At 41.5% G+C, this 24,778-nt stretch overlaps 1 protein-coding gene across 1 annotated transcript in view; it reads left to right on the top strand.

The window, feature by feature from the left end:
- Ncapd3 (non-SMC condensin II complex subunit D3) overlaps positions 1-24,778 on the top strand; it is a 67,460-nt gene that overhangs the window by 10,371 nt on the left and 32,311 nt on the right. The window contains exons 5-20 of the mRNA XM_052188778.1: positions 1,811-1,995; positions 2,372-2,545; positions 2,848-2,909; positions 3,264-3,351; positions 4,838-4,971; positions 7,096-7,168; positions 8,182-8,307; positions 8,440-8,692; positions 9,171-9,230; positions 9,465-9,539; positions 15,311-15,384; positions 15,901-16,035; positions 17,902-18,122; positions 23,005-23,196; positions 23,508-23,605; positions 23,718-23,833. Of these exons, the coding sequence (XP_052044738.1) occupies positions 1,811-1,995; positions 2,372-2,545; positions 2,848-2,909; positions 3,264-3,351; positions 4,838-4,971; positions 7,096-7,168; positions 8,182-8,307; positions 8,440-8,692; positions 9,171-9,230; positions 9,465-9,539; positions 15,311-15,384; positions 15,901-16,035; positions 17,902-18,122; positions 23,005-23,196; positions 23,508-23,605; positions 23,718-23,833 (2,066 nt within the window). The remainder of the gene's footprint in view (positions 1-1,810; positions 1,996-2,371; positions 2,546-2,847; positions 2,910-3,263; positions 3,352-4,837; positions 4,972-7,095; positions 7,169-8,181; positions 8,308-8,439; positions 8,693-9,170; positions 9,231-9,464; positions 9,540-15,310; positions 15,385-15,900; positions 16,036-17,901; positions 18,123-23,004; positions 23,197-23,507; positions 23,606-23,717; positions 23,834-24,778) is intronic.

The following is a 24,778-nucleotide window of genomic DNA, read 5'->3' as shown; positions in this document are numbered from 1 at the left end:
TGAAATATTTCGTAGCTGAATTTTTTTGGGGGGTGGGAGGGTAAAAATTCTCTTTTTAGGTCCCTGGCCCATTTTTTGAATTTTTGTATTGTTTGCTTTTGATGCTTTGTGCTTTGAAGTCTTATCTATATTGTAGGTGTTCATCGTCTCTACACACGTGGCTGGCAGAGACCCCCACTTCTTCGTGCTTCCCCTTCACCAAGTTGATTGCTTCTTGAGCTGTAGAGATGTGTGTTTAGATTTCTGAAGTCCCACTTGTCAGTTGTTGGCCTTATTTCTTGGGCCAGCAACTGTTCGGAAAGTCCCTTCCTACATCTGTAGCATGCAGGCACTGCCTGTGTTTTCTTCTAATAGTCCCTGTGTTTCAGGGTTAGGTCTTTGACCCATTTGGAGTTAGTTTTGGTTGGTTTTTGTGTGTGGTTATAAATACATGTCTAACTTCGACCTTCTACATGTGGGCATACAATAGTCCCGGCAGCCTTTGTTGAAAGTGCTTTCTTTTTTCCAACTTATATTCTTGGCATCTTTGTCAAATAGTAAATGGCTGAAGCTATGTGTACCCATGTTTGGATCCTCAGTTCTGTTCTATTGATCTACATGCCTGATTTTGTGCCAATTGTGCTATATTCTTTTTCTTACTGTGACTCTTGTTGTTAGGGTGTGTTTCTCCTGTACTCAATGCTTTGACTGTATAAAAAGTCCCTGTTCTCTCTGCAGAGCTCACATATATCAGCCCAGTGTGGAGTCTGAGAATTATTTCTCTTCTAGTGTTCTCAGAGCATTGTCTGTGTGCCATTATGGGCTTGTACCCCAACATGGGCACAGGCGCAGTGATGGTTGGTCAGCCCACACAGAATCCTGTCACTTTTGCTTCACAAAGCTGCTTCTTCAGAAGTCTGCTCCATATATCCCAGTGCCTTTCTCACTCTGATTCCTCTGCTTTTCGAAGCTGTCATCTATTTGCATTTACCATTTCTCTGCTGAGACCAGAAATTACCTACAGGCACAAAATTAGGGCAATTTTGAGTTTTATATGTACCTGGACCCACCCCTGTTTTCTCTTAGTGTCTTATATTGGTTTTATTAGACATCTATGTCAGATTTTTCAGTTGTGTTCAGTGGGAGACAAGTATAAAATGAGTTTATCTGTCAGGATCGTGTCTCAGAATTGTGTTATTTATTCCTGCTACGTTGGCAGTGTTGCTCTGTTCTAGGACTGAAGTTGAAAATGGCGCATCTTCACTGAAGACTCACTGCTCCTTAGAGTCAGGTGGAGAGGCCTCCTCTTCCTTCTTAACCTTTCCATCTTCTTAGTGCCTACTTTTGGTATGTGTGTAATCTGTGTGCATGCGTGGTCAAGTGTTTGTGACAAATGTATTCATCTGTGTATAACCTCAGATGACTTTGTGATCACTCCTCATTCTTGAGGCAGGATGTCTCTGAGCCCAGAGTCATAGTGGTTCATCAATTTTAGTCAGTTCACTTAGCAGCTTGTCCTAGGGACCCTGTCTCTGCCTGAGTGCTGGAATAAAGGCAGGCTACTATGTCTGCCCAACTTTTGTGTAGATTCTGGGGATCTGAACTCTGGTCCTCACATTTGCACAGTAAATATTTTATACTCTAAGCCTTCTCTCCAGACTAATATACATATTTAAGACAAGTAAACCTAACTTGCTGAAGCCGATGGAGGTGCATGCCCATGATCCCAGCACTCCAAAGAATAAGAGAGGAGATTTATGAGTTCAAAGTAGGAAGACCCTGTCTTAACAAAACAACACACTAACCTACATATTGTCTATTCCTTGACTAGGCAGTGTAGTCAATCAAGTGTTCCACCCAGTGATGTTTGACAAGTGTATTCAGATTCTGAAGAAGAGCTGGCCTCAAGAATCTAACTTGACTCAGAAAAGAAAAAAGGAGCACTCCAAGAGTTCTAAGGATACTTACAGGAGGGGCAGGAAAAGAGGAAAGCCACCTAGGAAAGAAGATTACCAGGTAAGAAGTGGGTAGGTCAAGGAGACATTCCCAAGCTGGGCCTGGTGGTGTGTGTATCCTTAATCCTAGCACCCGGGAGGGGAGCCAGACACAGGGAGGTGTCTGAGTTTGAGGTCAGCTTGGTTTTAAGACAGCCAGAGTCACAAACTGCCAAAAAACAAAAACAAAGCTACACAAATACAGAAGTAAACAGGACTGTATCAATCAAGCAACCCAGACCGCACTGGCCTTGGAGACCTAGAACGACATAGGGACCTGGGCAGAGTCCGAGGCTCGGTGAGCAAAGCTGGACTGGCATTTACTGCAGGTGGGCAGATGGAAATCGTGAGCAAACAGGGACAGCATCCCAGTCACTGGCGTGTTTTCTGTGATTCAGGTGGATGAACTTTCAAGAGAGGAGGAGGAGGAGGAAGAAGAGGAGATTTATTTTTCTGGCCAGGACCTTTCTAAAATACGAGATGCCATATTTAATCTTCTAAAGAATTTTTTAAGGCTTTTGCCCAAGTTTTCTCTTAAAGAAAAGCCACAGTCTATTCAGACTTGTATAGAGGTAAGTGAAAATCCCCAAGACTTGGGGGTAACTACAGAGGATGAAGTTCCTGATCAGAGGTTCTCAAACTGTGGGTCAAGACCCCTTTTGCAAACCTTAATCTCCAAAAATATTTTCATTATAATTCAGAACAGTAGCAAACTTACAGTTATGAAGTAGTGATGAAGATAATTTCACTATAGTTACACCATAAAGAGCTGCATTAACCGGTCGCAGCGTTAGGAAGGTGGAGAACTGCTGTTATCTCTAGTATTTACCGAATGGAGAAAACACTCACAGCTTCCTTCATATTTGTCTTCCAGGTGTTTGTTGCATTGACTAGTTTTGAGCCAATTCCTCATAAATTTCTTATTTCACAAGCCAGGTGAGCCCTTCATCTTGCAACATGATGATCTAATGTTTTTCATAACTGAAATGCTATTTTATTCTAATTTAGTATGTAAGCAGGATTTATTCATTTAAATTTAGCTTATAGAAAATGCTGTTGGGGCGCCAATATACTTTAGCTGTTTGGAAGGTTGAATAAGTCGTTTGAGGTCAGCACACAGGGATGCTGTATCCCAGGAAAGAAGGGAGGGGGAGAGAGACGGTGAAGGAGAAAGGGAGGGAGGGTGGGAGAAAAGGTGGGAGAGAGGGAAGTTTACAGGCTATGGAATATATCTAGTAAAATCAAATCCTTTAGCCAAGGTTTTTCCTTTCTTTTTTTTTCTTTCTTTAGGAACCTCAATGAAGTAAAATACATATCAGAGCTGGCTTACTATGGGTTGTATTTGCTATGCTCCCCAGTACATGGAGAAGGAAATAAGGTAGGGGAGACGTACATTCTGATACCCTAGTTAAACTGAAAGTAGTCAAACCAAATAATGCAAAGCTCTTTGATAATTCATTTGTCTTTGGTTAGCTGATGTCATGTATGGTAAGAGAACTGAGTCCCCGTAATACTTTCAGAGAGAGAACACATCGACATAACTTTTCTTATACCACATTATTATAATTGTTCTGTTTTCTAACTCTTATTTGTCTCATTCTTGTGAATCTCTATTGTGATTAGTTGAGCTAGTAGCTTGTCCTTTAGGATTACAGGCAGACTGCAGACCTGCCCAGCTTTATGTAAGTTTACAAATGAATTCGTAGTTATGTGTGTAGGAAACTGATAGAGCATTGTACCAGCCACATCTTAGGCATCCACTGGGGAGGTGTCTTGGCACATACATTCTGTGGCTCAGGGGTGGCTGGCTGTGATAGCATTTTGACTTACTATGTCAGTTCAGAATTTGGTGTTCTTCCTATAATAAAATATTACAGTTTTTGCTTGCTATCTACTCCTCATTACCCAGGAGTTACCCAATATACTATACTCGGCGGCCCCAACAAATTATTCCTAGGTTTCTAAGAGGAAACAAAGTTTGGTATTACTTAACTAGGAGAAGCAAACTAAACACTTTTTTGTAGAAACTGACCAAATTGTCGTAAAGAGAGCAGTCAGGGCTGGTGTGGTAGTACATGCCTTTAGTCTCTGCACTCATTAAACAAAGGCCAGGTAGGAACTCTACAGTGGGACTCTGTGTTAGAGTAAAACAAACAAAAGTATTTGTGCTTGAGAACATGTGTATGATGGAATTCACAGGTGTGTTTCCATGTCCTTCTAAGGATTTTAAAAGATACAGTCAATGGGAAACATCACCCTTGTAGGTATATTGTGTCTGTAAGGATTTTTAATTGTGAGGATATCTTGCTTCATGTTAGACAGCCTTGGATTAGGGAAACATTAATTATGTGACTTTGGACAACTTATCTTTGAAATTTATTTTGTTACCTGCACAATGGAAATTCTGTTTCTTTTCTTGCCTCACAGAATTGTTCCACTGCTTCAGATTTGTCAGTCTAGTAACATATCTGGAAGTGTCTAATACCTACCTAGTTGTCAGTATTTACTGGAATTATATTTGTCAGATGAATATATTATCTGGGATAATATATTAGTTGTTTCATAAAATACAAGTGTATTTCCTTTTAAAATATGATACTAGTATTTACTACTAATGAATTATAGTTTGCCATATACCCTATATTCTGTGTAATGACATGAAAACATTAGAGAAGCAAGATGGTATTCTTAAAGTTACCTGTAACTTTATTAATATAAATAACTTAATGCATAAGGTCTAGCATGTACTTACTGAATACCTGCTTATTGCCCAAGAAGCACATACCTAGTGGTTAGCAGCAAAATCTTTTAAGACCACTAGATTCTCTGTCGTGGTTTAAATCAAATTTCCTTTTCTCTTCTAGGTTATTGGTTCTATTTTCCATCAAATGCTAAATGTGATATTGATGTTAGAAGTAGGGGAAAGGTCCCGTTGTGCCCCTCTAGCCATAACCTCACAAGTCATCAGTTGTAGAAACCAGGCAGTCCAGTTTGTCAGGTAAAGTACATATGCCTTGAATTGTTCTTACAGATCACTCTCCCTTGAGAATCTGGGCCCCGCACTAATCAGAGCCTGACTCTAGTGACTTTGGAATGTCAGACCCAGTGGTGGTTTTGTGGGTCAAACGTAAGAACTTTGTCACCTATCTGTTTCCTCTGCCTGAGTCACATTTGACAGCTTCCATGTCGGGACGTTGTTAAAGACACCGTGAATCTGTAGTTCTTGAGCCAGAGTCAGCTCCAGCCTGAGTCTGTCACTTGTGTAGTCAGCTGAGAGGACAGCTGCCCACCCCATCAGTGTCCACTTCAGCACCCCTTCTCTAGAACAGGAGGCCCTCCACCTCCTCCACTTTTTTCTCTACTTATGTTTCTGTTCCTTGCACATTTTTTTGTTCTCACTTTTGTCTACCATCTTCTACATCAAGAACGTCTTGCTGAAGGGTGACAGTGAGGAAGTTGCTTTAATTTCTTATACTGACTGATAGGCTACGTTTTCTGCAGTGATGCTTAGTTCCACCTAAAGTCCCCCTCTTAGCTTTACTAGGAAAGGTAAGTTTGCCGTGTCTTCCATTTTCATTGCTCCACCACTAATTACTTGACATTCAGTGTAAAGCGAATGTGTGTGTGTTAGGGTGCGCATGCCTGCAGGCTTCTTTCCTGGGGTGTGTATGGAGAGGCTGGCACTGACTGATACTGTCTTTTTAGAGCAAGTATCTCTCCATACTAGAACTCATTGCGTAGATCAGCCTGGCCTGGACCTCCTCCTCTTCCTCTCTCTCTCTCTCTCTCTCTCTCTCTCTCTCTCTCTCTCTCTGTGTGTGTGTGTGTGTGTGTGTGTGTGTGTATGCTTAGCAAACATAAAGAGGTCAAAGTATACCTTGGGAGAATTGATTCTCCCCTTCCCTGATGTGGGTCCTAGTGATTGAATTTAGGTCACCAAGCTTAACTGGCAGGTGTCTTTACCCACTGAGCCATCCCACCGACTAGCTTTATGGATAAGAACTTTTAAAACATTAAATATCTAGGAATATAGATATTTAATGTTAAGTAGAAGTGGTTTTTTTTTCCATACAACTTCATGCCTTTAATCTCAGTACTAGGGAGGCAGAGGTAGGCTGATCTCTGTGAGTTAAAGGCCAGCCTGGTCTACACTGTTAGTTGCAGAACCACCTAGGCTACATAGACAGCCCTTGTTTCAGATAAAATAAAAACAAATAAATAGAGTTTGTCATATTGCCAGTTGAATGTTTATATAATGGTACAAATCAGATAATAAATTCTACTAAAAGGAGATTCCATTAAACTAGTAACACCTCATTGAAATGGTACAAGGTGGCACTGTGTTCTACTGATATATTTATCCTAAAGTGATACATTTTACATCTTACTATGAAATTTATTATAGTTAAAAGATTGAATTTTCGGGCTGGAGAGATGGCTCAGCGGTTAAGAGCACTGACTGCTCTTCCAAAGGTCCTGAGTTCAAATCCCAGCAACCACATGGTGGCTCACAGCCATCCATAATGAGATCTGACGCCCTCTTCTGGAGTGTCTGAAGACAGCTACAGTGTACTTACATATAATAAATAAATACTCTTTAAAAAAAAAAAAAAAAAAGATTGAATTTTCATCCTTCCCTAATGACTCAGCTTCTCAGTGGTGGCTCTGGAACTGCATAGGAAGCATGGTTTTGTAACCTGTTGCAATGTATCTTTTAATTCTTTATTAAATTCTTTATTGAAACAACTCAAAGAGGGAGTTCATTTTTTACAATTTTTAGTTATTATTGCGTTGTGTTTGTGTGGATGCACACATGTGTGTGCTGGCCTGTGCTCATGCCTGCACCACAAGCACACGTGGTCAGAAAGCAACTTCGTGGAGTTAGTTCTGTCTTAAAACCTTTAAGTGTTTGAAGGGTTCTAAGAATCCAACTGGTTGCCAGGCTTGCGAGCCAAATGCCTTTGCATGCCGAGCCACCGTGTTGACACCAATGAGTAGGTTGTTTTTAATATTTGAGATTTCTGAAATATACAAGTATTGGGTTTTGAGCAGAGACTTAAGTTCCTGCTGTGTAGTCATCACAGATACATTGTAACTGGATTTGTGTTTTTCTTTGTAACAGCTCACTTGTGAATGAACTACAAGCAAGTGTGTTCCCAGTCCTTGGTACTTTGCTGCAGCATATCTGTGCCAAGGTACTGTGTACTTAGTGTGTTTGTTCTTAGGAACCAGTTTGTATCATTATGAAAGGATGCTCTCGTACACCAGGCAGGGTTTCGGTCGGTCGGGTCGGTCGATTGATTGGTTGGTTGATTGGTTGGTTTTCGGGCATGTTTTCAGGCAGGGTCTTGCTGTATTGCTGAACGTAGGCTCGAGTCGTGATGTGCTTACTCTTGGCCTTCTGAGCGCAGAGGAGAAAGGCAAGCACCTCCGTACCCAGCTAATAACCAAGTGCTCTCTCAAAATTGAAGCTGTTGATTTTGAAACGTGGTAGCCATGCACAGGAGCTCGGAGGAGAGTGTGGCGAGTGAACCAGCGCCTTCCCATCATCCATCAGTCTTGTTTGCTTTGTGTACCCTGACTGCACATGCTGGTTGCACTGGTTTTTTTTTTTTTCATTAGAAGCAAATTCCATTGTATTCTTTTATTCCTTCCTGATATTTTTAAACTAACATACAATATTTACCACCTAAAAGACAAACTACTGTCAGTTATCTTGTCATGTTCAGTTCATAAAGGTTTTTTATGTGCATGAATTTTGCTTACATGTATACATGTGCACGAGTGTGCCTGGTGTCCATGGAGACTAGAAGAGGCTCCTGGAGCCCCTGGGACCGGGCTTCGAGACAGTTATGAGTCACAGTGTGGGTGCCGAGATCCTTTGAAGGATCAATAAGCACTCTTAAATGCCAAGCCATCTCTGTAGCTTCCATTGTCGAGTATTTACAGATAGTTTATAAATTTGTGGAGCAGTTTAAGCAAATGACTCTTCATTTAACCCTATCTGCTCCAAAGTGTGTAGTCTGAAGTTTTATGTTTTCCTGCAGAAGCTTATAGTTTAGGTTTCAGTGGGATAAGAAACATAAAGTTTGTCATTTATGCAGGATTTAAAAGTCGCTGAGCTAATCACCTGCAAATTTTCTGCTGCGCCATCAGCTTCAGTCATTTGGCAAGTGGATGGCCAGCAAACGTTCTTTATTTGTTCCAGGTGGTAGACAAAGCAGAGTATCGGACCTACACAGCACAGGCCCTGGTCCAGCTGCTGAATAAACTTCCCTCTGAGGAGTTTGCTACTTTCATTGCCTGGCTTTACAAATATTCACGAAGTTCCAAGGTAGGAGATGTGTCTGAATAAAAGCTCAGGTCCTGGCTTTGACGGTCTGATGACAGCCAGATCTGAATGCAGAAGGAACTTTGCTTTGATTCTCCCTCCTAGTGATGGATGCCTCTGATTCTCCCTTACCAGATTCCACACCGGGTGTTCACTCTTGATGTTGCTTTAGCTCTCTTAGAGCTGCCTGAAAGAGAGGTGGATGACACTGTATTATTGGAGCATCAGAAGTTTCTAAAGCATCAATTCATTGTGCAAGAAATTATATTTGATCGTTCCTTTGACAAAGCACCTACTGTCCGCAGCAAGGCCCTCTCCAGCTTTGCACATTGTCTGGAGTTGTCTTCAAGCCACACATCTGAGAGAGTATTGGAAATCTTCATTAACAGTGAGTGGGAGAGGCCAGAGGCATAATTTGGTATTTGCTGGCCTAGTATATATGAGGCCATGGGTCAAGTACCCACTATGAGTGGCCAGAAAAGAAAAAAAAAAATCAAAAACTGCAAATGGATCATTCTTTGTTAAGGCTACATGTGTGTGCACGTATGTATGTATAGTATGTGTGTGCAATGTGTGCATGCTAGTTAATTTTAACCCTCACAAACCACTTTATCATTTGTTGTTATATTGTGTGTGTAAGATTCATCCCAGGACCAAACACAGCTAAGCATGGATTCTACAACTTGAACATGTCTCCCACTTCAAATCCCTTCCTAAAGCAGGGAACCCTGCTCCATTAGAAACTCCCTTTCTGAAGGAAAAGAAAGTTGTCAGCAGTTTTGAATGTGTCTGCTTTGACTGTGGCTCCTGTGTGTGTTTCCATGTGATTTATGGTACTTCTCTCTTATGTGTCTGCTTACTTTCAGGTAATTTAGTTTCAAGAGTACAGAGTAACTCTGGCACCTTACTGAGACCCTCAACAGGTGGTAAGCATCAGTATTTTTCAAACACTGAATTGCCTCTTTTAAAAAAAAAAAACAATAGGTTGCCATTAGAAGGACTCCACCCTTCCCCACCCCCACCCCACCTGTCCTGATGCTGTTCCTTTCTTTCTCAGAGAAGCCAGACTTTGTTTTGGCTGCTTGACCACTTGAGTAACATGCAGTGCTCGTGCCATTGGATATTTAGCAAACTTTGACCTTCATCTTTTTCTTTAATAGGATTAACCGGTCACATTTGCCACTCAGAGCAAAGCAGTGCCTCCAACTCCAACAGTGAACAGACTCAGCCTGGAGGTACCCGCCTGCACCGGTGTTTCCCACTCCCTCTTGCTGTCTCTTCCCAAATATGGCCTGTTCTACTTTCATAGCATAGATAACTGTATACGTGTGTAAATTTCATGTAGTTTAGATGTCCCATGTGAGGGAACCTCTGAGATAGTGTATTTCCAAGTCTGAGGGATTGTGCTTGGCATGATCTCTGGTTCCACGCATCCGTCCCTCAGCATCTGGTCATTTTGTCCTTCTGTGTGGTTGACTAGGACTCCACCTGTGTGTGCACCACAGTCTCTATCCATTGTAGACGCTGAGGTCTATGTGTGACTCCGGTGTTGTGAATGATGCCACAACAGGCATGAAGATACAGGCATATCTGTTATGGACTAAGCTAGATTTCTTTTGGCTAAAAACTCACATTCATGTGATATAGGTGAGTCATAGGACAATTCTGTTTTTATTAAGAACTGTTTGTTACTATGTATATATTTAAGACAGGGTCTTACTATGTATTCCCGACTGGTCTCAAACTCAGAGATTCGCCTGTCTTTATCTCCTGAAGCTTGTGCCTATCCAAGAAAAGCAGTTCTGTTGTCAGTTTGCCAGGATTGCATTCCCCTCTGTGTCCTTGCAAGCATTGGTTGTTTTGTTTATATTTTTGAGACAGAGTCTCTTGTGGCCAAGGATGCCATTGTGATCTTGAAATAAAGTAGAAACTAAGAACCACCTTCCATACCCATAATGCTAACAACAGGTGTGGCAGACTAGGGGTATTCTGAAACAGTAAGGGTTTGGGTTTTATTAGTTTCGTGTATCTGTCTGTCTGTTGGTGATCATGCACGCTACAGGTGCATAGCGAAGGTAAAAGGACAACTCGAAGGACTCACTTCTCTTTTCAAGCTCTGAACTTAGTCAGGCTTAGCAAGTGTCTGCCTGCTAAGCTATCTCACCAGCTCCCTAAACAAGAAAAGTTTCAATTTTAAAATTCTTCATTATTGTATCATTTTGTGTGTGTTTTGCCTTCATGCACCACGTGTGCACAGTGTCCTTGGAGGCCAGGAGAGGGCGTCAGCTCCCCAGGGATTGCAGTTAGTGACAGCTGTGAACAGCCCCTGCTCTTCACCACTGAGCCATTTCAGCCCTAAACTGGAAAGTTTTAAAAGATGAATGAAAAGGAAAGGGGAAATAGAGGAGAAGAAAATTGGAAATGAAAAGCAAAAGAAAAATCTAGAATATGCAAAATGAGGAAAGGGAGTAAGGGAAAAGTAGAAAGTAAAATTCATAAGTACATTTTTAAAGAAAAGAAAGGTGCAGAGTGAATAAAATAATATGACTGTTATAAGGCTCAATGAAGCGGTCTCCAAACAAAATCTCAGTCTTAGTCATCTACACGACCTTCCTACCCTCGGAAGCCTAACCTGCATGCCTACACCATAATTTTTCAACCAACTTAGAGTCTTCTGTTGAAGGACTCTAGACACCATGTAAGTCTAAGCCTCCTCTGGGTTGTACTGAGGTTTCTCTCCCATGGTCTGTACCACGACCATGTAAGCATGATTTTCTTATCAAGCTATTGCTTGTTTGTAAGAGTTTGAGCCAATTAACAACTCAGGAACGTTGCTGAGGGGGAAAAGTACCAACATGAAAAATGATAAAGATAGAGCTAGTAGATGGCTTAGCAGGTAAACACACACTGACCAGAAAAAACCCTATGCAGGACCCATATTATAAAGGCAGGTGGGCAGACAGGCAGACTCCCAGTGTGTGTGTGTGTGTGTGTGTGTGTGTGTGTGTGTGTGTGTGAGAGAGAGAGAGAGAGAGAGAGAGACCCTGCTTCAACTAAGCAGAAGACTTGAGAAAACTAACTCTAGAAAGCTCCCACACCCAGCTCATCTGTGACAGTTCATTGCCCACCTTACTTGTGGACTTTACAGTGAGCACACAAGAGCCCAGCAGAGCTCAGCTCCAGCCTGGGAATGAATTAAAAATCTTCCCAGAGTGATCTTTAACCTCAGTGCAACCCAGAGGTGACTTAGACTTACATGGCGTCTTCAACAGAAGACTCTAAGTTGTTTGGAAAATGATGGTGTAGGCATGCAGTTTAGGCTCCGAGGGTAGGAAGGTAACGTGTAAATGACTAAGACTGAGATTTTGTTTAGAGACCCCTGCATTGATGCTTCTGGGCTAGTAAGGACATGTCTTTAGGGCAGAGAATGTGTTTCAGGCCTTTGGGCAGAAAGTGAAGAGAAAAGCTCTTCCCTGTTTGCACTGTTTAACTGCTTTCCATTCAAAAATAATTTTTGGTCATAGAAGGATATTTTGGAGTGACATGCTGGATTCCATCAGGAAGTGGGAGTTCTCTGTATTTGCTCTTTTCTTCAAAACTTTTTGGCCTGCTGGAATCCTATTACATAGGAATTTTGGAGCCACCTATTCAAACCTATGCCCCCCAACCCCTAAAAAAAAGATTTTGCTTTTCTCTATGTGTGGGGTTTCCTTTTCCACGATAAGGTTTCTATGTAATTCGGGCTAGCCTTGAACTAGAGCTCCTCCTTAGTGCCCCAGTGGTAAGATTACAGGAGCATGCACCGTTCCTGGCCCCTGTCCTACATCTTCATAGGGGTTGACGGAGAGTACTGTTGTGTGAATGAATGTGATAATGCTCTAATCTATGAGCATGGAGTATGTCTTTAAAAGGTGTTTCTTTTATTTTAGGGATGGCTTTATTGGATTCCTTTCCTTTTTAACTTTTATTTTTGAAACAAGGCCTTTCTGTATGTCTCTGACTGGCTTTGACCTCTGTCCTCCTGTCTCAGTCTTCAAATACAGTACAGCCTGTGTATGTTACCATGCCAAGTTACCTTGTTGTTTTCACATAAACTTTAATGTTTCACCACGCAACCCAGGTTTGCCTATCAATAACTTCCCAAGTAGCCCTCACTGACATGAAGCCTTTGGTCTTCCTCCTCTGAATGCTGGAATTGCACAACCTTTGTATAATAAATAAGGCCAACCATATAAACAACCCTGGCTCTTTGAATTTAGTCTCAAGTAGTTTATGCTTTTTGGTGCTGTCATAAATTGAAATGCTTTCTATTTCATTTTAAAATTTTTGTTAAGAGTTTTTAAAAAGGCTTTTGGTTATTGATCTTTTAGCCCAATAGCTTGATTTGGTGGTTTCAATAAAAATGGCCCCATGGGCTCATAGATTTGAATGATGAATCACCAGTGAGTAGTACTATTTGAGAAGGATCAGAAGGTGTATCCCTGTTAGAAGAAGAGTGTCACAAGGTCTGGGGCTTTGAGGTTTCAAAAGCCCATGCCAGGCTTAGTCTCTCTCTGGCTAAGGATCAGGATGTAGCTCTCAGCTACTGCTCTCAGGCCCGCCTGCATCAAGCCTCCTGCCGTGACGGTAATCAGCTACACCACAAGCAAGCCCCTGTGCTATCTCTCCACACATAGGAGAGTCACTAAGACACTGATGAGACCCATTCCAGTAGCTTTGATTTCTCTTTCTGTTGTTTTGTGGAATTCTTGAGATTTTCTGTATAGAAGGTTAAGTCTCCCACAAATAGACACTGTTTGCTTATTTTTCTTACCTAGTTGCTACAGCCAGACCCTCTAGTACAATGTTGAATAGACAGAGTCTTGAGTTGTTCGTTTGTTTTTAATTGGGTAGAGCTTTTAGTATTTGTATTAGTTAAGGTGCTTTAGAGTCACAGAACTTATGGAATGAATCTCTGTCTCTCTGCTTATGAGACAGATTGAGAAATACATATATACATACACACACACATACATGTAAAAGGGAATTTATTAGAATGACTTTTAGGCTACGGTCAAACTAACCCAGCAGTGGACAGTCCAAGAATCTAGTAGTTGCTCAGTCCCTCAGTGCTGTGTCTCAGCTGGTCTTCTGTATCTGCTGGAATCCTGAAGAAGTAGGCTCCAATGCCCTTGAAGGAATGGCTGCTGTAGCAAGGAAAGAGCAAGCCGGCAAAGAACAGAGCCTTCCATCTGCCATTGTCCTTATATAGGCTTCTAGCAGAAGGTGTGGCCCGGATTAAAGGTGTCTTCCTGCCTAAAGATCCACAGGTGTGCCCTCCATTTCTGTATTATAGTTCATCCCAGATATAGTCAAGGTGACAACCAGCAATAGCTATTATGTTATTCTTCGTTGAGCAGGACATCAGCTGTAAGCTTTTCCGGACAGCCTATATTGTTGGAAGTTTCCCTCTGTTCCAAATTTGCTGAATGTTTTTTTCCCTGAATATTTTACTCAAGTTTGCAAACACTTTTCTTTACTTAAAAGGATGATTGTGTGGTTTTCCATTCTTCTGATGCTGTGGTGTTTTCATTCATTGGTTTTTCACATTAGAATCAACTGTTAATTCCTGGGATAAATTCCGGACATGGTATAATCCTTTTTTCATCTTGAATTCAACTTACTAGTAGTGTTTTGCTGAGATTGTTGCTGTTTGTAGGTTTAAGGGTTCATTTCACTGAGGTGTCTGCTTTGGCTGTCACGGTGACATCAGCCCAATATTCTTAGGGAGGTATACTCTTCTCCCACCTTTTGTTTGAGGTGAAGGAGTCTCACTCATTCTGTGTCATCATTTGTCTTTGGCTTTGTCATATGGTGTGAGTTGAGTTTCTTTATAGGTGGAGTCATTTTCCTTTGTTAGGTCACCTTTGATTATCAGTCTTCAGAGCACTTGCTCATTTCATTAAAAATTCATTGGCAAAATTTGCCAAATTTCCTATATTGTTGCTGTTTGTAGTTTTGTGCTCTGTAAACTGACAGTAATCTCATAGTGTTGCATATCTGGTTTAAGCATTTTTAATACTGTTTTTTGTTAAATACTTTTAACACGTTATTTTTTTTTTTTTTTTTTTTTGGCTATTTTCAAAATATTACCTGGGGTTCCCTGAGTTTTCTCCATTTTATGTAAACAGTTTCCAATTTTGGTTTGGGGACATCTGAGGGGTTGCTGAGCCCCTTTCAAGGGTCTTTAATGAGAAAACCACGTTCATATTATTATCAAGGTGTCATGTACTTCCCTTACCTTGACCTTCTTACAAGTAAATTGGCATTTCCAGGGGTCCTGTATGTGTAGTATAGTGTAGTATATGTGTAGTTATACCAGTTAGCAGCTGTCTGCTAAGCCAGCCATCAGCATCCAAAAAATATGCAACAGCGATGCCCTACTGTTGTCTTTTAAAAAGCATAGCTGTTTTTAAAAACATGTTATTTATAGTGTATTCTTTTTATTTAATTGCTTTTTAAAATGTTGCTGTGTATCTGTGAAGTGGAATAGGTAGGCCATACCACAGTGCACATGTGGGGGTCAGACAGCAACTTTATACCGTCTTTGCATGGGTTTTAGGGACTCAAAGCAAGACTTTCAGGCTTGCATGGCAACTCTGTACCCAGAGAGCCATCTTCCCAGCTCCTCTTACAATGAATTGCTGAATGTCCTTACAATTCTCAGTTTAAGTTTAGCTTCTATTAAGACTTCATCTATAGAGAACAACTCTTTTAGGTACTTAGTAATCCCAGAGCCTTTTCAAGGAAAAAATTGAAAGGACTCACATATTACCTCATCAGATCTTTAAAAGGTCTCTGGGTCATGATAAGTCTTATCTGTTTTCAAGACTTTTCCATCCTCCCCTTTCTTAGAACTTAGAGTAATTACTGAGTCTTTTAGCCAATCCTGTCTGCTCAGTGTTGCAACATGATAGGTTGTGCCTGGTCTTTCTCAAGACAGTGACTCTTTGGTGTTGGTCCACAGAGAGGTGCTTCATGACAATGCTGAGAAAAAGAACCAAGGATGAGAAGCCCAACGTCAGGAAGTCTGCACTCCAGGTGGGAGCATGAACACTCACAAATGCCACACTCTTTACTTAACTAGCCTTTCATACTTGACCGTGGCACTGCCATTTATAAGCTGTAGAACTAGAACTTGCTGATTTTTAAGCTTTGAAATTTACTTGGTGGCTTTTTAAGACACAACTTTTGTGGGGTGCAGTGGTACAGGCCCATAATCCTAGCCCTCAGGAGACAGAAGCAGGCATCCAGATTGAAGCAAGTTTGAGATTGAGGTCCGCCCCATCCACATAGTGAGTTCTAACTCACCCACCCAGGGCAATTGTATAAAAAACAAACTACCTTTTATATTTATTTGTCTGAACTAGGAGACCACAGATGAATTTCAGTAGGTTAGTGAAGTTGGTTGTAATGTTCAGTTTTCCCTACATAGGGAAGTAGGGTTGATCCCTAACCCCAAAATGTTAGCAACGTGAACTGCAAGTGTTTGTCGATGTTTAAAACCTCTTTCTGTCCTTATGCCTTGTACACACTACTCCATTTTCTACCTTTCAGGTGTTAATGAGTATTTTGAAATACTGTAACATCTTGGGCATAGAGGAGGACCTGTTGATCCTGCAGGACCACTGTCGAGACCCTGCCATATCTGTGCGGAAGCATGCCCTGCAATCTCTTACAGAGCTTCTTATGGTGAGGAGTATCACACTGTGGGTAGACTGCTCACTGCTTTACATCAAAAGCAGCTCTGAGTTGGCATTAATGGTTCACACTTATAATTGTAACATTTATAAGACTGAGGCCATCTTGGTCTTCAGTAAGTATGCCCCATCTCAAAAAAAAAAAAAAAAAAAATTCTGGACTTGTAGGCTTCAAGCTAGAACATGCACTTTGCATGCTCAGAGTGCTTGAGTTTAGTCCCCAACACCAAAATGGGGCAAAAGTAATTGTACACAAGAATTACGTGTTGCTAAATATCAAGTAAACCATTTAGAATTTCACCTGACTATAGAACTAAACACCATCACAGGGAATGAAAAGAAGTGGCAGATAACTGCCTTTTTTAATTCAACTAGGCACTTATGGTAAACAGTACTGTGCTACTTCTTGATTTTTATCTTAAGTCCCAGCTAGAAGAAGAAACTACAAATTTTTGAATTGATTTTACTTTTTATTTATGTGTATGTGTGCATGTCTGTGAGTATGTAAATGCATGTGTGGGTGCCCACATGGGTCAGAGACGTCATATCCCACAGTTGATCATGGGCCGGCTAAGTACTGAGAACCGACTGCTCCTGAGGACCAGCAAGTGCTCTAACCACTGAGATGTCTCTGTTCATTACTTTTTGTTGCTGTTACAAAGCAACAGAACCAAAAGCAACTTGAAGATAGTGTCTGTTTTCACCCATGGCCCCAGAGGGTGAGAGTTCACTGCCAGGAAGGCGTGGCAGCAGTCAGAAAGCGTTATAATGATCTGGAAGACAAGGCCTCACACCTTAACACAGCAGAGAACAGACTGGAATGGGACAAGGCTTCAGCAAGGCTGTAACCTCTGCCCTGTGACCTTTCTAAACACTGCCAACAACTGGGGACAGTGTTCAAATGCCTGAGCCGAAGGAGCATTGCTTATCTTAACCATCACCCAATCTCTTGAGCCCCCAAAACAAATTATAAGGTCAAGTTGATTAACAGGGCCTACATTAATTTTTGTCACTTAAGATATATAAATATTACTTAGAAATATAAATATTTATATTTAATTATATATTATATATTATATTATTAATAATATATTATTATATTATATCATATATAATATAATATTTGTATAGAAATATAAATATTTGTAGGCATTTAAATGCCTACAAATGCCCAGAAGAGTTTGTTCATTGCTATGATATGTAATTTATTTCTCCCAATTAATTGGCTGTTGAAATTTTTTTAAATGATGACTATTTTTATCAGAGAAGGCATTAAAGAATGCATAATTTTAAGATTTATTTTTATTATAAAAGATGGAGGGGGTGTTCATGCAGTGCCCTTGGAGGCCAGAAACATCTGGAGGTGACTTGAGTTGTGAGCTGCCTGATGCTGGTACTGGGAATTCAAGTTAGTCATCTAGAAGACTACCAAGTGCAGTTAACTCTGAGCCATCTCTCCAGCCCTAGCAATGCATATTTTGGCTTTTTGAAGTAAATATCATTTGTTACTGGTTTTGAATAACCAAGTAATATTGATCACTAATAATAAAATAATGGCTTTAATTTATAAGTTTAATATATATTGCTTTATCATAAGCTGGAGGTTACAGTTTGTTTTTCTGTATCTTTGAATCTTGTTTTGGTTTTCCTTTTGTTTTTGTTTACTTTATGTTTTATTCTCAACTAAGTGAATTATTTTATTTGCTTATGCATAGTGCCAAATATGGCAAGGGCTTCCTCCCTTCTGTTGGTGGGATTATATTTAGCATGTCTTTTGAAATGCTGACTGAAACTTCATTGACTTGTATCTATATTTGTATTAATGTTAGATCTTCTGCTGTAATATTTTCAACCTTAGGCCCAACCTACATGTGTCCCAGTCCAGAAAGCCTGGTTGATGGGCATCATCCCCGTGGTGATGGACTGTGAGAGCACAGTGCAGGAGAAGGCCCTGGAGTGCCTGGACCAGATCCTGTTGCAGAACATTAAGCATCACAGGAAATTTCACAATGCAGACAAAAGCCAGGTGCTTGCTTGGGCCCTACTTGCCCTCCTCACCGTAGAAAGCCAGGATTTGAGGTACAGTCACTGGATCCCTCAAATCTCTCGTAGAAGGCCATGTATTGTTTTGTTATGTTTTAAAGAGGGGTTTTTTATTTTATATCAATGTATATTTGGCGTGCGTGCGTGTGTGTGGTGAAGTGCAGCTAATGGGTTACTTGATATTTTCAGCCCTTTGATATTAAAAATACATTCATCTAGTCAGTATTTTCTCAATACCACCTATGCTTTTGCTGATGTTCCTTTAAGGAAGGGATTTATTCCACAGGAATCTACTTTTTTACTCTTGTTATTATTTTAGTTTCTTGCTCTGTTGCTATAATAAAATTCCCTGACAAGAATCTTAAAGAGGAACTTGCTGTTGCATATTGTGTGAGGGAGCCACAGTTAAAAAAAAAAAAAAAAAAAGCAGAAAAAAAAAAAAAGCAGAAAAAAAATGCCAGTGCAGAGCTATCTCCATTAAATACAGCTCAGGATCCCGCCCACGAAATGTTCTTGTCTTCCCATATCATTTAATGCAGTCTGGATAATCTCTCTCAGACATTCTTAGATGCTGACCGTAAGCGAATACCTCATATGGAAGCCTAGAATCCTGCCTCTAGGTGATGCTAGACTGTCAAGGTGATGTGTAATCATCACCTAGTCTAGGTGATGCTAGACTGTCAAGGTGATGTGTAATCATCACCTAGTCTAGGTGATGCTAGACTGTCAAGTTGATGTGTAATCATCACCTAGTCTTGGGTCCCCAGGCTTCCCCAGTTTTCAACAGTCGGCTTCCTCTCAAAAAAGGCCTTTCCTTCCTTCCTTCCTTCCTTCCTTCCTTCCTTCCTTCCTTCCTTCCTTCCTTCCTTCCTTCCTTCCTTCCTTCTTTCCTTTCCCAAGATAGGGTTTCTCTGTATAGCCCTGGCTGTCCTGGAACTCACTCTGTAGTCTTGGCTGGCCTTGCACTCAGAAATCCACCTGTCTCTGCTGGGATTAAAGGCATGCGGCACCACTGCCTGGCTGGCTTTCCTTTCTTACATTTAGTTATTTTTTAACTTTCTAAACATTGGGTTCTTTGGTATTCTATGCTTTCTTTTATAATGTATTTCTACATTCATTCCCTTCTAAGCATCCTGTGATATGCATTCTCTAATGCTTGATAGGAAATGAGGACCCTTTAAATGCCTACTCTTCAAGTACAAATGCTTGTATTTACAGACCAGTTATAGCTTCATTTCAGTCCTGTTTCTTAATGTTTTCAAATACCTAGCTATCTGATTTCAAAATAAATAAAATTAACTGCCAAAAAGGAGGCTGCTGTTGCTCTGACCCAGCCATCAACCTACCCAGGCAGCCACCCAGCCTAGACACTGAATAGATGTCACAGTGGGTGTCAACAGAGGGAGAAAATATAACCCTATATTGTCAATGTGACACAGACTAGGAACATCCAAAAGGAGGGAACCTCAGAGAATGCCTCCATAATTTCCAGCTGTAGTGTGTTTTCTTAATTAGTGACTGGGAGAGGGCCCAGCCCACTGTGGGTGGTGCCATGACTGGGACAGCCAGAGCAAGCCATGAGGAGCAAGCCAGCAAGCAGCAGCCCTCCATGACCTCTGCAATGGCTTCTGCCTCTAGGTTCCTGCCCTCCTTGAGTTTCTGTCCTTGCCTCCTGCGATGATGGACTGCAGTGTGGAAGTGTAAGCCAAATAAATCCTTTCCTCCCTAACTCACTTTAGTCATGGTTTCTCACTGTAGCAATAGATACCCTAAGTAAGACAACTGCTCTCATAAAAGGAGCACAGTCCTCCAGATTTTTTTTTCCAGAAATGTTAAGTGTGAAACTAATGAGTATGGTCCCTCCCATTTGTTTGGTTTCCTATGACAATATATCACGTTCTACATGTCTTCTCATGGTTCTGAAGGCTGGCAATCTAAGGTTCTGTACTTTCTCGTAGGCCTCTTCTTACCTTGCTGTGCCCCAGAGTCTTTCCTCTGTACCTGTATGTTCCTGGAATCTATAGGAGTGCAGTCCCTACTTGTAAGGACACCTGTCACATTTTCTTAAGCTGCTCCCTAGTGGTCTGTCTCCCTTTGAGTCTGTTGGTTCTTTTATAGGCACTGTCTCCAAATGCAGTCACATTCTGAGATTATAAGTATTGGGTCTTTTAACCTAAAGATTTTAGGAGGTTGCAGGTCAGCCCATCACACACATCTAAAGGGAAAACAGTGCATCTTCTTTTCCACACTGAACCTAAGAAGCTGTATCATAGTGGCATGGTGACTATGCGCTGGAATGATCAGTAGCTGCTGCTGTGGCTGCATGCTCCCCTTATAAAGCTTGCTTTGTGTAAACTGGCAAATACAAGAATATCATGAGGGTAAGATGGTATTAGTCAGCCAGGGCTGTATTCTCCTGAATTACTTAGTGTTTGTAGGAGAGAGCTCCCAGGAGTGGGCTGTCTTGTTCCGTCTCTGAGTTTGTGCCGTGAGCTCCCCTGCTCGCTTCCTCCAGAGGATGCAGCCTGCGAGGTACTACGTTGGGGCAGAGAATGGCCTCAGCAGACACTAAGCCCGGACCTTAACCTTAGATTTCCCAGCTTTTAGGATTGTGAAGAGTAGATTCTCTTCTTTATCATTTCCAGATGTGTAAGAGCATCTCAGAAGCCAGGCAAAGATGATACCACCACAGCCACAGGAAGGACAGGCTGGAGAGCTGGAGCCCACAACAAAGGATTATCACCTGCCTTCTCTATCTAATGCTTCTCACTCTGTCGAGCATGCCTCCTAGACAATAGGGGGCTTGAGGAGCAGGTCACAAGTCAAAGTGCAGATGAGCAATAAACAGATAATCAATCTGATATTAATCTTTTCTGCTAGTCAAAGGAGAAAACAGGTTTCGCTTTGTTAGAATGTGAGACTAGAGCCTGTACCACCCACGGCCTGCATACCCACACTGACACATGCATTCATACATACATTCATACCCCCCCAAAAGCATGATTAAGAACAGTAGGGTTCATGGAATAAAGAACCCTATAAACAGTGATATACACTATTTATGTTAAGATTCTTTATCAACAGAGAGCAAGTGCTTTAAAGGATAGCTGACCTTTAAAATGACTTTGTATTTAGATCTTTTTTTTTAATTGTATATGTATTTGTCTAACTTCTCAGGGTACATGCACTTGAGTGAAGGTGCCTATTAGGGCCGGAAGGCCTCAGATCTCCTCAAGCTGAAGAAGTAGTTAGTTGTGAACCAGTCAGCCTGGGTACCAGGATCCAAACTCTGATCCTCTGCAAAAGCCATATGGTTTATTCACCATGGGGCCATCTCTGCAGCTCCCCAAACTGACTCTTGAAAGCAAAAAGGAACAAAAGGACAGCTCTGGGCACATAAGATTGTGTGCACTGCGCTAGCACCTCAGCAGGCTGATGGCTGGTGAGTGTAGGGAGCCTGGGACCCAGATTAAACTGCAGCATTAGAGTACAACATGCAAAGAAGCGTCTGTTAAAAGGCAGAGTATCAAGGAGGAAGTAGCTGATGGACTTAAATAGGGAGAGAAGACTGGGATTTACGTTTTAGGAAAGAGAGAAAATGGATTTGTGCTTGGAGACCAAGAGCCCCAAACTGACAGTTGAGAACACAGGCCTGTGATTTAAGTCACAGGTAATGGGGGCAGAATAAGATGGGGCAGTGGAACAGGAGGAAGGAGGCCTCGGAGCTGTTTAACAAGAGTTGGGGGTGGGGAGTAGAAGAGGAGGTCAGTTAGCATTTTAAGTGCTCTTTTTCAGTGCCTGCTCTAAGTGCTGAAAAGTTGTCAGAATTGACACTTTATTTGGGTTGCTCTTAGTCCAGTGGAAATTTCACAAAACAAAGTCAGTTGTGGTAGGAACCCTATTACAAGAGCAAAAGAGAGGATATAATTGCATTTTGTTATTATTTCTTCTCTTCCGACTTCCCTCCCTCTATCCTTTCCTTTCACCCTGGGTCTTTGATATGCCATCTCTCCAGCCCCAAGAGCTGTGCCTTTGTAGTCTCAAGAATGAGATGTGGCATTAGCTCATAAGTCTTAGCATCTCATTCCATGCTATGGAAAGAAAACCAGAGATAATTTAAAATCAGCAGTGAAGGAAGGGCCCTGGGTAGTGAGCACATCGGTGGGTAGTGTGCGTGTGCGTGTCTGGCAAGCATGGAGACCTGCATCTGGATTCCCAGGACCTAGTCCCCTGTGTAAAGACGAGCATGGTGGCGCATGACCTAAGGGCAGCACTGCAGAGACAGGTGAGCTGCTGCCCAGGGTGTGTAGTTGAGCCCTGACCTCCAGGCTCAATAAGAGACCCTGGCTCACAAAAAAAAAGACCCTGGAGGGGTTGTGAAGACACTCAACTTCAACCTCAAGAACATGCGTGTATGTACATGACACATGGGAACAGCAACATGAATACTTGTACACTGGAAGCATTTTCAATTTTATTTGTGTGCTACTACAGTATAACAAGTTTCCACTTATTTGCTTTGCCATATTTAAATGCTTTGATGTCCCTTCTCTCTGGCCTCTCGTTAAATAAGAGATGTTCATTGTCTTCTGTTATTTTGTTCCTACCAATATGGACGTACCTATTGTAATCTATATGTGTGGAGATTTTGAAAGGGGTTGTTTTGAATTTTTTTTCTTTGTTGTAAAGAGTATTTTGTGAGGGGCCAGGGCATAACAACAGTTTATTCTGAAGGGGAAATTAAGACGACATCTTTTTTGGTACCTGATAATCCAAAGAGTCACATTCGCTCCATGGATGTTTTATGTACCAGAGAAATCCCAGAGATACAGAACTTGGTAGCCTTTCAGTGAGGGTTAGTTGGAACACTTTTGTATATTTCTAATTACATTCTCCTTTCCCTTCTCTTTTTTTCCAGCCGCTATTTAAATAAGGCTTTTCATATTTGGTCCAAGAAAGATAAATTCTCATCCACTTTTATAAACAGTGTGATATCCCACACTGACACCGAACACTCTGCACCAGCCTGGATGCTGCTCTCCAAGATCGCTTGCTCAGCCCCCAAGCTGGACTACACCAAAATAATGGAGTCCTGGGAGAAACTCAGCAGGTATGCACGCTTACAAAGGAGCCACTAGCCAGCACCGGTTTGCTGGAAGCAAAACTCTGGCCTAGTTCATAGCTGTCACCTTACATTCTGGCTAGAGAACAAGCTTGAAAAATAGAGGACTCCCATTAAAGCATGTTACCGTTGTCAAAGTTCAGTAAGCATCATAATGTTCTCAGACTTCACGGTCCCTAATACTAACAACCCAGAGGAAATGGTTTTGTGGTTTTATATTTGGGCCTTTGGGGGTTTGTTGTTTGTTTTGGCAGAGTGCTTGTTAATTTGGTTGTCACTCTCTCCTTCCTTTTCTCTAGAGAACAGTCTCCTAACTCAAACACCTTAGGCTACATGCTGTGTGTCATTGGGCATATTGCGAAGCATCTTCCCAAGGGCACCCGGGACAAGATATCGGGTGAGTCTAACAGACTAGACTGCCATGATGAGGGCCTGCCCTTTATTGCAGCAGTCTTTATAGCTCTGTGTGGTTTTCTACGCAGTTACATTTCCAGCTTTTTACTTCTTAGGTGTGATCAAGGACAAGCTGAATGCATTTGAGTGGTCTCTAGAGCTGATCAGTTCATCTGTTGACACATTGCAAGCGCTCTGCAGAGCATCAGCAAAGACACTGCTGGAAGAGCAGGTACGGCCACATACCCTTCATGTATTTCCACCTTCTTCTCAAGCGTGCTACTCCATTTGACATCTGAGACGTGTTCTCTATGAATAGAGGGCGTGGAAAGATGTATAGTGCCTGGCAGCTCTTACTGAAGGTCAACGCCTGTGTGTCTAGCGGCTGACAGTCCCTAAGAGCTGTCTGCTGATGGCATGGCTCCCTTAGATATCATCCTCACTGTGGCTCCAGGTACAAGTATCTTTTAGTAATGTGTGCCTCTTGATTGGTATTTATCTTTCTGGTAACAAATTGGCAAGGTTATCTTTTAATAAGTGATAGTCTAGATATTTCAAGAGGAAAATTTTAGTAATATTCATACAAATCCAAAAAATGCATGCCTTATGTGAGACAGTTACTTTGACACGTATGGAAAATTTCTCCTATCAGTATTTTAAGTTTTGTGTATTTAATGTGACTGTGATAGCACACGTGAAAGTCGGAGGACAGCTGAGAGGAGTCAGTTCTGTCCTGCTACCAGGTGAGTCCCACAGTTAAACTTGTCAGTTTAAGATTGTCAGACTAGGCAGCAGGTACCTTTATCTCTTGAGCCATTTCGACAACCATATCATTTTCAAGTTATTTTATGCTCATTGGTGTTTTGCCTATGTGTCTGTCTGTATGGGCATGTTGGATCCCCCAGAACAGAAGCAATTGATAGTTACAAGCCATTATGTGGCTCCTGAAATTGAACCTAGATCCTCTGGAAGAATAGCCAGTGTCCTAAACCACTGAGCCATCTCTCCAGCCCCCATATCTGTATTTCTAAAAAAAATTATTTTATCACTGCTTTCTGCTTTTATTATGAGATATACTCTTTAATTTTTCGTTTGCTTGTATGTGTATCTTTGTGAGTGAATGTCACGTGTGTGAGGGTGGCCATGGAGGCCATCAGACTTGTTGGAGTACAATACA

The sequence above is a fragment of the Apodemus sylvaticus genome, chromosome 7 (genome assembly GCF_947179515.1).
Source record: "Apodemus sylvaticus chromosome 7, mApoSyl1.1, whole genome shotgun sequence".
NCBI classification, from domain to species: Eukaryota; Metazoa; Chordata; class Mammalia; order Rodentia; family Muridae; genus Apodemus; species Apodemus sylvaticus.
The sequence above is the reverse complement of the archived record's forward strand: the minus strand, read 5'-3'. Positions and strand labels throughout refer to the sequence as shown.